Here is a 13646-nt window from a genome sequence, read left to right on the forward strand (position 1 = left end):
TTATTAGCACTTTTGAAAGCTTGCAAAGATTTTGGACTAGGCTTTGTCTTGTCACCAAGGTGTGCAGATCGCTTTTTCTCGATACAAGTTTCCATATGTGCTAGACTCGCCTCAAACCAGTCTACATTTTTTGTTTTTTGAGGCCAAAAGGCGGTGATTGCTGAACTGTAGATTACATCTCTCTGTTTCTCCCATTTGATAGAGATGTCCACTTCATCACTTAACGCCTCTCCATATATATATATATATATATATATATATACTTCTTTAACTTAAATGCTATTTTAAGTCGGTGCACCAATGTCAAGGAACCCTCGTCAACTCTCTTGTGTATTTCTAGTCTAATTAGGCAGTGTGGATTAGTGGAGTTTTTTTTCCCTTTCGCGTCATATGGAATGAATTCCTTAATTAAAATCTTTTTTTTTTACGTAAATGTAATCTAAACTACATCTGAGATATTTCAAATTTAGATTTTAGATCTAAATCTAGTAAATATAGATCATAAGAGTGCTAAATAAAAAAAAATTAGTTTAGGTAGATCTACATCTTCATTTTTGTCCCATTGAAATGAAAATGCCAATAACTCTATTGGTAACTGTGCTGGGACATCAGGCAGACGTTGCCCAAGTACAGGCTCGATACTTGTTTTTTTGTTTTTGTTTTTTTTTCAATTACAAAACATCGCTAAAAGATTATCTAAAATCGCTCGTCTGACATATTGTACATATACGGTAGTTATCTTCCAGTATGTCTAAAAAAATGTCTTCATCAATAATAGGATATTAGTTTGTTATTAATGCCTGGTCGTGCGGTTAGCGGCTGGACAGTCATACCCTTGTCGCTGACATCCCCCGTAGTCCATAGGAAGGATCTACTAGGAAGTAGATTTTATTCAACTTTAAAGAAACATCTGAAACATTTAAAACATTTACACACAAAAAAACATTTTTTACAACGCAAAATGAATCTTTGAAACTTTTTGACTTTCGATAATCAAAACAAAATATTCCTTGCAAATAGGGGGCCTCCTCTGAGTTTGTGTGATACACAAACTGTCTTTGTAAATTTGTGTGTTTCTTCTTTTCTATTTAGGTTCTTCTGCTGGAGTTGAAAATCATGTAACAAGTCCAAGTCCACCAGAATTAAAGCCAAACGCACATCTAGACTCTAGCAATTTCTTTACAATTGTTCTTGTCCTAACGCTTGGTCTATCTGGTGCTTTCATGTGTATAATATGTGTGTATAGAATAATTAATGAAATATTAACATCCAGAGGTCAGAGTAAGTATGGCTTTGTATCATTATATGCAAAACATTGTGTAATTTAGATAAAAATCAGTTTGAGTCTATAAAATTAAAAATGTAAAGCTAATAAGAGAACAAATGAGTTGACGTTTACATAGATTTTTAGGTTGCGCTCTTGGATTAGCTTTTTATCACAATACTCGTTTTGGTATATAAATAAGTAAAGTGTATGCATGTATGTATGTATGTATGTATGTATGTATGTATGTATGTATGTATGTATGTATGTATGTATGTGTCACAGCTTTCCTATTGTATTTCTCTATCTACTTATAACTCGATAGAATCTACCCCAGGTCTCGATACGTCTAGGTGTCCCTGGTTCAGTTCTAGTTAATGAAATAAAACAATGAAACCACTAGATCAAACACATAAACTTTAATCAGCTTTACTGCATATCACACACGCTGGACTCTGTCTGACAACAAAACACACTTCCGGTCATTCGCGCAGGTTGTAAAAATAGATTATACATACATACACACATTCATCCGTGACATCTCGCCCATCCTAAAATTATAATCAATTTTTACAAAGATACATAATAAATATGATTATAAAACAAGTATCAAACATTACACCACAATACAACAAAATAGTTCGTTCGATAGGCCACAACGGCTCAGAATATGCCACACAGGCGTTTATGTATCCAAACAACTTGAACATAGTCACACAGACTTTAATGTAGTCACACAGACTGCAATGTAATAGGCACACAGTCTATAGTTAAGACACACAGTCTTAGAAGATGAACACACACAGTCTTAAAAGATGAAGACACAAAGTCTTAGTTGTAGACAGAAAGTCTACCATCAAGCAACAAAGTCTGTTGAAGACACAAAGTCTTTGACCAAGCAACACATGCTTGTAAGAAGCCACGTAGGCTTATATGTATGATAAACGTGACAGAATGTCCGCTACCACGTTTCCTTTACCTGGAATATGCTGTACTTTGAACTGAAAGTCCTGAAGCATCAGGGCCCACCGACTTACGTGTGTTTAAACATCGTAAGGGTGCGTGATCTGTGCGGAGTACGAATGTTCTGCCCAACAGGTATTTGGCCAACTTGGTTACTGCCCAAACAACTGCCAAGCACTCTCTTTCTACGGTGCTGTATCGTTGTTCTGCTGGAGACAACTTTCTACTGACGTACATAACCGGATGTAGAATGCCCTGTGATTCCTGTGCTAGGCATCCCCCGATAGCAACAGCAGATGCATCAGTAGCTAGTATGAATTCCTTCTGACAGTCAGGTAGACGCAGGATCGGCTCCTCAGCAAATGCCTTCTTTATCTTTTGCAGCGATACTTCACAGTCATGTGACCATCTGATCACGTTGGGTGCTCCTTTTCTGGTCAGGTTTGTGAGTGGCTCAGTCATCTCTGCAAAATCTGCTATAAACCCTCGATAGAAGTTGCATAGTCCCAATAAACTATGGACCTGTCTTTTGGTTGTTGGTTGACGAAGATTCATAATCCGTTGTCGTAGTTCAGGTTGCGGTTTCAGTGAGTGTCCTCCAATTACATATCCTAGAAAGGAAATGTTCTTGCAACCAATCTCCACTTTAGATGGTCTCAAGGCTAAACCATTTCTCCTCAATGTATCTAGAACCATTTCTAGATGTTGTAGGTGATCTGACCAAGTAATGTCATGAATTCAGATGTCGTCTAGGTAGCACAGTACATGGGGTAGATTAGACAACACCTTTCTCATCATTCTGCTGAACGTTGCTGGTGCGTTGACAAGCCCGAAATTCATTACATTAAATTGAAATAAACCAAAAGGACTACTAAACGCTGTAAGTGGTTTAGCTTTATCTACCAAAGGTATCTGCCAATACCCACGGGTCAGGTCTAACTTTGTAAAAAATTTTGCGTCTGCCATTTGAGGTAACAAGTCTTCAGGATTGGGTAATGGTTCCGAATCAAGCACAGTAACTTTGTTAGGCTTCCTGTAGTCAACACATATTCTTACTGCGCCTGATTTTTTTCTAACCACCACCATAGGTGCCGTGTATGGTGACTCTGTTGGAGATATAATATCTAACTTCAGCATCAATTGAATCTCTTCTTCCACTTCCTTCATATACCCTAAAGGTACTGGATACGGTTTCTGTTTCACTGGTTCAGAGTCTTTGAGAATGATGTCGTGTTTAATGGCTGCAGTTCTCCCTGGTACATCCGTCAATATATCATCATATCTAGTCAGTACTCCTTTCACTTGCTTCGTTTGCTCTACTGATAGTGATTCTTCAATTTTGCAATCTGTCCAAGTTTCTGATTGCTTTAAAGTTAATACAGATAGTAATGAACCAGTCAATTCATTTTCGTCCTTCTCTGGTTCATTAACTATCGCACAACTGGAACGTACTACTTCATCAGTGTTAGCATTACTTTCATGTGACTGTGACAAGTCAAAAACTCGCTGTCAGAGTCACTCAAATTTATCACAGCATTAATTATTATTTTTCATTATTTTTTTTTTTTTATTATTTGTCCATCCTACCCCTAAATCATTCACCCGCCACACCTTTTCCGCTCCAGGCTAGACTTAGTTGACCACCTTGGAGATAGCTAAGGCGCGTCCTTTCATTTATCTGCCCTTGATCGGGGAAAGGTAGACACACAATCTCTTTTGTCTTCCCGCCGAATGTCTGAAGGACGGTCGCAGTGGACACCACCTTGTGTGGGATGCAAGTCGCCCCCCCCCCTTTCCCACTTCTCTCTTTGATCTAGGAGACCACAAAGGACAAACACGCCCATTGACCTTCCAAATGTGCAACTCCCATCTTAAGTCTGCCTCACCCACGTGTAAGATAATTCTTAGCCTAGGACATTTCCTGTTCCCGCCCACATTTTTCAGGCATATATAAAGTAGATCCAAATCAAATCAGACCCTCTTATTTCTCATTGTCGTTGAGCTATTGAGTCTGGACTACTTCATACATTCTTTCTCCTAGAGGAATACCTGGTGGTAAGCCGAACTTAATCACAAGTTCCATCTTAGTTACTTTGTGCATATTTCTCACTGGAGACTATTATGTGTATTTTATTATGTCTTTTATATTTAACTAGTGCATTGTGTATTTCTCACTGGCGTAAGTAGAGAACATAAACATGTCCTATGTATTTATTTTGTATTGCATTAATCTATTAATGCTACGTTGCTCAGTTGATCGCTGATGCAACCATGTATATATTTGTACATCTTATTTTATTTTCTTTATCTCGGCTGACAACCGTGATAATTTTACTAGCACACTAATACTGCGTCTAGAAAAGAGTTATGAATTATCTCCCCTTTACTCATTTTAAACGGACACCCTCTCCATTCAAGAGCGCTCCATTGTTCTCGACCCAGGGTCATATGTAAACAAATCGTCTGGGTCGCTGACCACCGCCCATCCCCCCCCTCTCTTTCTCTATCCACCTGTGTTGTTTATGTGAGATTATTATCTCCCCTTCTATGTACATTTTTATATTATTATTTCCCCTTTTATGTACATTTGTATATTGCTACTAACGGCCATCTATTTTCCAAATCCCATTTGTCATCATCTCCCCATTGTGCTCTAAAGCAATTTTACCAATCTGACGAATGCACCTCAGTCGAGGGCATCGATAAGATGCATGAGAGACATGTCCTAACTTGTCTTTATTCATCCGCAGCCTCCCTCAGGTGTCTGCCTATTTATCTATTGGATTTACCTGCCTATTTATGTCCTTAATGCTATTCAGCACTGCACTTGCCTACTGAGATCTACTCAACTCTACCACTTGGCGCTATCGGCATTGCCCGCCTATTCGACAGCCCACCTGTCAAGCTATTAGGTGCGACGTCCCTATAGATTCAGATCTGTGTGGGACGTCATAGCTACGCCAACCCTCTGCAACTCACTGGACATATCCTGTCAACTACGCTGCCCACGGCAGATCAGCTCTGCCCGCAGTAACCTTGTGCCCACGGTAGCCGGCCACCCGCCCTACTGTGCCCATTACAGATACTAGAGCTTGGGATTGAGACTCCACAAGAACTATATCACCGGCGTCCCTCTATCCGCTAGAGCGCCACCTCCAGCTGCAGAACCTCAAGCCAGGACACAGCCAGCTGCGACATCAACAGGAAAACCAGCTAAGTCAGAGGACAAAGTGATATACTCTCTTATTAGGTGCAAGAGTGATGATTAAAGCTAGTATTATTTAGAGATAGATGCAAACCCTCCCCCTTTTTATTCTTATATGTATATTTATGTAAATAAATATTCTTCATTTTTAACTTTTGTATCTATCTTTCATTGCTTGTCTCGTTGCGTGTCTGCTCCCGATTCATATGCTGATAGGTTGGTATGTGATAGCTTTAAAAATAATCATCCCCTAGACATAAAACGCGCCAAACACACGTCACATTTCCCCACCTGTCACAGTGACTTTCCACCAAACTCTCTTAACATGTTGATGTGAAATGTTTTCAGTTTTCCTCTCATATTGATTTGGTAATCTACTGCAGTTATTTTCTTGACTACTTCAAAAGGTCTTTGCCACTGAACAATCAGTTTACTGTCTTTCCTTGGTAGTAGTACATACACAAGGCTTCCTCCTTGAAGTGTTCGCAGAGTTTTATTTCTGTTAACAATGGTTCTGTGTCGTGCTGTGACTCTAATGCTTGCTTTGCCAGTTGACATATTGTTACCACTTTCTCTAATGCTTGCTTTGCCAGTTGACATATTGTTACCACTTTCTCTAATGCTTGCTTTGCCAGTTGACATATTGTTACCACTTTCTCTAATGCTTGCTTGGCCAGTTGACATGTTGTTACCACTTTCTCTAATGCTTGCTTGGCCAGTTGACATGTTGTTACCACTTTCTCTAATGCTTGCTTTGCCAGTTGACATGTTGTTACCACTTTCTCTAATGCTTGCTTTGCCAGTTGACATGTTGTTACCACTTTCTCTAATGCTTGCTTTGCCAGTTGACATGTTGTTACCACTTTCTGAGCTCGACGACATGTTGATAGCTGGTTCTAGATTCATTATCAACCAATGTTTGGTCCTCCTTTTGTTTCCATTCATAACTGGATGTTAATTCTGATTCTGGCTGTTCAATCTGACTATTTAAGATCGGTTGTCCCATGTTTTCTATTACACCAGATTGAGATCTAGTTACCGCATTTGTAACTTCTGACATTGCTGACCTTTGTCATTTGTAGATATCTGTGATGGTAGGCTCAGTTATGCCAGTCACGTTTCCTAGAATCAAGTCAGCTGCAGGCCTCTCCAACACACATGCTTCAACTTTCCCAGATAAAAATGGCGTATCAATGTCAATGACAGCTGTGGGATATTCTTCAATTGTTCCTCCAAATGTCATACATTGGACTTTCTTACCCGTCAACTGGTGAGGGTGCACATGTAATCTCTTCACTCCGATTGTGGTCGCTCCTGTGTCTCTCAAGACCCAATTAGATTTCTTCCCAACAAATCCAGGATACATTTTTAATTTCCCAGCATCACAAGTTACAGCTCCAGCCATCTGGATCTGATCAGATTCATGAGGGAGTTGTTCACCATGTTGATAGTCTATGCAAACTGACGCATTGTATGGATGTCCAGTCGGTCTTCCCCTGTTGCTGGTTTTAAACTCCTGACTTCTGCTTGAGACCATAGTCTCATTTCGTCTTAATAGGCTTTTGTTTCTACATTGGGCTGCTAAATGTCCCGTTTTGAAACACTTAAAACATTTTCTTTTTTCACCAACACTTCTTTTCTGCAGACGGTCCTGTCTCCATTCTTGTTTAAAGCGACTGCTGTTATCATTAGTCTTTGCAGCCAAGGCAAACTTGCTAGTTATCAAGTCTTCCTCTCTCTGAATTGTCTGCTCTGGATGTGCAGTAATATATTGCTGACACAACTTGACTGCTGTTGGCACATCTTTCGGTTTCCTTTCATGTAGAAAAGCCACTAACTAAGGATTGCAAGATGTGAGGATCTTGTCTCTGATGAACAGATCAATGAGACCTTCGAATGTCTTTTCAGTTAGACAATTCTACCCAACGCATTAAGTATCTTGTAATGTCCTCAACAAATTCATGGAATGGCTGGTTTCTCTCTGGTTTAGCTTTATGGAACTTCTCTCTATACCCATCACCTGTCAAGTTGTATCTTTTCAACAATACTTCCTTCACCTTGTCATATGCTTCTAGATCTTTCTTAGAAAAGTTGATACAAGCTTGCAGTGCCTTTCCCTGTAATAATGTATAAAGATGACTTCCCCACTGAGTTTTAGGTATATCGGTAGCTTGAGCATGCACTTCAAATCTCGCCAAATATGCATCCATTTGATCCACATTCTCATTAAAAGGTGGCAACTTTGGCTTCCATACAGGTTTTATATGTTCTTTGAGTTCTCCTTTCGACTCCCTAAGCTCCAACTCTCTAACTCTCAATTTGTGTATTTCTACATCAGCTTCTTTCTCTTTAGCTCTCACTTCCCTCTCTTTAGCTCTTTAGTCTCGATCTTTGTCTTCTCTTTCTTTTATCCACTCTTGTAAAGCGGTTCCAGTCAATCCCATCTCTTCTCCAGCGGCTATTACCTGTGATAATTTCTCTGCCATCCTTGTTTATGTGTGTAACATCAAATATAAACAATACAAATTACTTTATCACTGTGTTTGATCTAGTTTCGTCTCGGCTGATTGACTTAGTTTTTTTTCCCCGCCGTTGCACCTGTGCGCACACACTTTACGACTTCACAATGGCGAACCGCAGTTCTGCATAATGTCTTCCAAGACTAAGTAAAGTAACTAGATAAACGAGCCCCCAAATATGTCACAGCTTTCCTTTTGTATTTCTCTATCTACTTATAACTCGATAGAATCTACCCCAGGTCTCGATACGTCTAGGTGTCCCTGGTTCAGTTGTAGTTAACGAAATAAAACAATGAAACCACTAGATCAAACACATAAACTTTAATCAGCTTTACTGCATATCACACAAGCTGGTCTCTGTCTGACAACGATACACACTTCCGGTAATTCGCGCAGATTGTAAAAATAGATTATACATACATACACACATTCATCCGTGTCAGTATGTATGTATGTATGTATGTATGTATGTATGTATGTATGTATGTATGTATGTATGTATGTATGTATGTATGTATGTATGTATGTATGTATGTATGTATGTATGTATGTATGTATGTATGTATGTATGTATGTATGTATGTATGTTTATATGTTCTGAATAGAAATCAAAACCGTTTGACCAACCTTGATAAACCTTGGCATAAATGTTCCTTGGATACTAACTGGAACGGTAACGTATTTAAATAAGCCCTAAATCAAGTTTAATACCCTCAAACACAAAAGCTGCCCAACTCTTTGAAAGTATTACTATTTGATGGATCTAGGTCATGTAGCCATGTTTACATAAGACAAGTTCAAAATGATCTAGATCTAATTTTAAGAACTACACTTTGCAAAGATAGTTTTTTACTTGGATACATGACTATACAAAATATAGTCCAATGATTTCCGTTTCTTTCATTAGACAAAACCGAAAGGTTACGCATGCGCAGAACTTAAAATCTCTTGATCCATAGGGTGATTAGCTATTTTAATAGCTCCATTCGTACTATTTTTACATTCACATTCGCTTTACTTTTAACCTTATTATTTGTTTGTTTCTAATCAATGAATATATCACAAATTACCGCAAATAAAGACACGCGGGCCGTGTTGCGGATTTAAAACAAAAGGTATGCATTACTTACTTTATTGCTATTTATGAATTTGTATGGATAATTTTAATTCATATTTCTCAATGTATCACTAACAATATATGAACACTGTTCGCATTTTAAAAAATAATAATTTGACTTAAAGGCAAGTTAAATAACTTTAATCAATCATTCACCAAACCTGTACTATTAGAAGTGTATAGTTTTTTGTAGGAAGCTGAGTAGCTCTTGTCAACTGGGCAGTCGGGCTTGTTTAGAAGTTCATTGACCTTGGTCAACACTAGAATATCTGCTCTTATATGTGTTTCAAGCAGTTGTCACACGCGGATACGGCCTCAGCCCGCCAAAGCGTCTCGACTTAGGGCTAAACCAAGTAAGAGATAGCAAGAGCTAGCATCTGATGAAACTATGGTCACAGTCCAGCACCCAGCATGTGAAGTATAGTAGTGGCTGCATGGAGCTCAAGTCACCAAATTAAACTACCAGGGCAATTAGTTGTCACCTAGAAAACGATGTTGAACGTTCAGACCACTGTGGGACAAGAGGAGCACACTTGTCATCCTCTGCATCTCAAACCATCTCTCGTCTGGACCCTGTTCTGCCACTGAAATTAGCTGGATATGATGTCGTCATGTTTACTGTGGTTTATGCAAGCTGATTGTGACGATACGAAACTTGCATACAAAAGTTCACTTGAGTTTTCCCAGTAAATCGTAAGAAACTTCTATTTTTAACTTTACGAATTATTTTCTTGTCCACCCATAACTTAAGTTTTCTATGATTTATCCCCTCTCGTCACGATAAATGTACTGGCTTCACGGGACGAAACTCGACTTAAAACATAAACTAGCTTCTCTAGGGCTAAGTTTTAATTATTGACCGCTGGACGGGTGACCAACGACACAATAGACGCTGCACCAGCGTTTAATAACTATTCACACCTTACCCCCCCCCCCCCCCGCCCGCTGTAAGAATGGTGTTGCACAGGTTGGACAGAGACAGTCCCTACTCACACGGTAGACAACGAATATAGACCACTAGTCGACCGGCGGCGTAGCATACGCCGCTATTTTGCAGGGCCGGCCTTAGGGCTTAGATTTCCCGCGCATTCCTGTCGATTTACCAGGAGCTCCTGGAAATCTCCCGAAATTGCAAAAGATACCAAAAAAGTCCTTAAAATATACGGAATATATAGACAAAAATTGTCATTTTGGGGTGTCATTTAATATGGAAAACGCCAATCCTACGCGAGATAAATAAAAACAGCATTATGCATCAGACGTAATTGTGTAATCTGGTGAAAGAAGCTTCTCGCACCTCAAACTAATGAAGAATTACTTGAGGTCAACAATTCTCAAAGATTGATTGAAACATTTGGTAATTCTTGCTATTGAGTGTGATCTATGAAGGAAAAAGAATTAGTATGTATGAGATACTGTATGACTTTGCTACACGCAAGGCTCGTAATTCTGTACGTAGTAAAGAATGAATAAAATGCATAGACGAATTAATTTTCTAGTGCAAACTCTTAAATTTCACTTATTATCCGCTTCCCTACCGAAATTTGGCCCCGCGAAATTCGTTTCGCATATGGCCCCACAATGGTTATGTCGGGTCCTGCTATTTAGTGACGGATGAATATACATAGTAGATTACTTGTTCTCTTTCCATGACTTCTTGGTCACAATGGTTAAGTCCGGCGCTGCAATTTAGTGTTTGCAAAATGTTTGTTTGTAAAATGTTTTACATGTTTCGGATGTTCCTTCAGAGTTGAAGAGAGTTTACTTCCTAGTCCAAACCTCCCGCAGGACGAAGGGGGATGGGAGTGGGCAGGGTTTGACAGTCCAGCGCGCAGCCATCCGTAGTAACGTGCGAAAACCCACTTGTTATCCCCCCTCCTGTTTTTTTGTGGGGTTACTATCCGCTAAAATAAGAGAGTGATCTTTCCTTTACTTCTTGCTCGTCCAAACTGTTGAGCGAAGAAGAGAATTATATATATATATAATTTTGAGCTGACGCCTGATATCTCCAGTATATAGATACATGTGAAAAAATCTACTAGCTATCTTGCCCACGTGTTCAACAAAAAGTTTTATCTTTATATAAACAGAGACCAAAGCATTCTAAGATAGGCCCGCTAGAATTCATACAGGTTTCATTAGGGACTAACGGCTTGGTTGCTGTCGCTGTAACTGCTTGCTGTAACTGGTTGCTGTAACTGGTTCACACATCTGCCAGATTTTCACGTAAAGCTGTAACCGGAGATTACCCCCCCCTATTAAATACCTGTCAGCAAAAAGGCATTGCCTACTGTCCTTGGCCATTGAATATTGCCCTGTATCCACAGTGCCTACTGCCCAGTATCCGGCCCAAGCTGTCCACTGCCCAATAACTACCGCCCACTGCTTAGAGCAGCCTTCGCTACTGAAAATAAACTGATGTGAGTTAGCACGGCCATCTACAAGTTAGATACTGCAGCTGAGAGATCATTCTACGGTAGCTACTACAAATTTAGCCTTCTGCACCAACTCTCTCTACCGCTAAACAGGCAGTGGCCTTACCCTAGAGCCAGCTTGCCAACAGCATAGAGGACATCCCGAGCCGATGTCTTAAGACGGAGCCGGATGACTTATCCTTCCGAGTGCCAGCCCTACCACCACCAGAAGAAGACCCGCGGGCGGCTAGCAGCTAAGAAAATAAGTAGTCAAGACATAGGAACACTCTCTCATTCACTCATTCATTATGAGCAATTATTCTTTATTAATGCATCTATTTTATTTGTTGGTTAGATTATTTTTTTATCAGTTATCTTGTGTAAACTTTTAGTCATTAAATCATTTTTAATTTATAAATTTACTATACTGGTCTGTTCTTACTGTTAGTTGCGGTGTGCCAGTTCAAAAATATTGTATATCTGAGCGGGATAAATACATTAATTACCCCTAGACCTTAACAAACGAGCCGAAAATAACTATTTAAACATCTCGTCACACTGATGCAGCGCCAATCTCCCTAACTTTAATACATTTTGCGCAATCCACATTCTCATCTCCAATGTTCATCAATCAAAAGCCATGTGGTGATAGCCAATGGCGAAGTGGCAGGTGTGGATATACCCGGTAGCCGTCTGAGCGTCTATGCAGCCCTATTTAGGAATGCCTAAGCACGAGGAAGGGGATGGAAAAGGTGCCCTGGTCAGTCTTTCGCTGCTGGAAGGGATCTAATCTCTGCGGGATCTAATCTCTGCGGGATCTAATCTCTGCGGGACAAAGTAGAAAACGAAAAGAAACAAATCCAAACACTCACATTCGGCGCCTGGTCTGCACTGAAGCCAACTGTTCCTAACGTCGTGTTGCTCGTGTTGCAAGAGAATTAGCCAGGTACAATATAGATATTGCTGCCCTGAGTGAAACGCGACTTGCAGACGAAGGTCAGATAACAGAAGTCGGTGCAGGCTATATTTGTTTATACATTGATAAAAAAAAACGTGAGGAAATTCGTGAAGCTGGTGTGGGCTTTGTGGTGAAATCTAAACTAGTCAAAAAAGCTAGCAGAGCTACCAGAAAAAGTATAAATGACCGTCTAATGATTGTACGACTTCCCCTGACCTCATGTCAACATGTACCCCAACTACATCCAACCAAGACAACATCAAGAAAAGCTTCTACACGGAATTTATCTCTGTTATAAATAAAACACCCCAAAAAGACAAACTTTTCATACTTGGTGACTTCAATGCCAGATGTCAGATTGAAGACGTGGAATGATGTTCAGGTTGTCACGTCAACGAATCCATCCATGCTGAGATACCTATCAGGACATGCAGAAACAAAAAAAAATATCCCCAGGAGTTAAAAGATTCCTCCATTATTCATATCTACTAGAAAAAAGAAACTAGATAAAATCAATGCTTATCCCAGTTATCCATTGCTGGCAAATCCTGTCTAGACTACAACATCTAGAAGCTGACTTACTTAGGAATGGCTCAAATCTCTTTACTGTATTTATAGATTTGAGCAAAGGACATGAAAACCTTTGGGAAAACGTGTCGAAATTGGGGCACCCAGATTAATTCAAAACAATGGTGCGTCCTTTGATGCTGCGCTTCCCAAATATGTAAAATGAATCATTATGTTAAGGAGATGTACATTCAAGATGGTCTTTGGGGCTGACTTCTGAAACATGACTGCTGTTTTTCCTGACCTTGTTACTAAAACAAAAGAAGCGGCAGCGCGTACAAATTCGTCTAACCTTTTTGTTTTTACAATAAAACTTCAGAACTACATTATACCTGGAACCCTTTTTTGTTTTTACAATAAAACTTCAGAACTACATTATACCTGGAACCCTTTTTTGTTTTTACAATAAAACTTCAGAACTACATTATACCTGGAACCCTTTTTGTTTTTACAATAAAACTTCAGAACTACATTATACCTGGAACCCTTTTGTTTTTACAATAAAACTTCAGAACTACATTATACCTGGAACCCTTTTTGTTTTTACAATAAAACTTCAGAACTACATTATACCTGGAACCCTTTTGTTTTTACAATAAAACTTCAGAACTACATTATACCTGGAACCCTTTTTGTTTT

General features: G+C 39.4%; 1 protein-coding gene across 3 annotated transcripts in view; it reads left to right on the forward strand.

Moving 5' to 3' along the window:
* Positions 1-13646, forward strand: part of LOC106058491 (uncharacterized) — a 135006-nt gene that overhangs the window by 110523 nt on the left and 10837 nt on the right. For 2 of the 3 annotated variants that reach the window (XM_056019712.1, XM_056019714.1), the window contains one exon: positions 1093-1281. The exons of the other annotated variant lie outside the window; for it this stretch is intronic. In XM_056019712.1, coding sequence (XP_055875687.1) covers positions 1093-1281 — 189 coding nt within the window. The remainder of the gene's footprint in view (positions 1-1092; positions 1282-13646) is intronic. 3 annotated transcript variants of the gene reach the window in all.

This window comes from Biomphalaria glabrata, chromosome 2 (genome assembly GCF_947242115.1).
Source record: "Biomphalaria glabrata chromosome 2, xgBioGlab47.1, whole genome shotgun sequence".
Classification (NCBI taxonomy): Eukaryota; Metazoa; Mollusca; class Gastropoda; family Planorbidae; genus Biomphalaria; species Biomphalaria glabrata.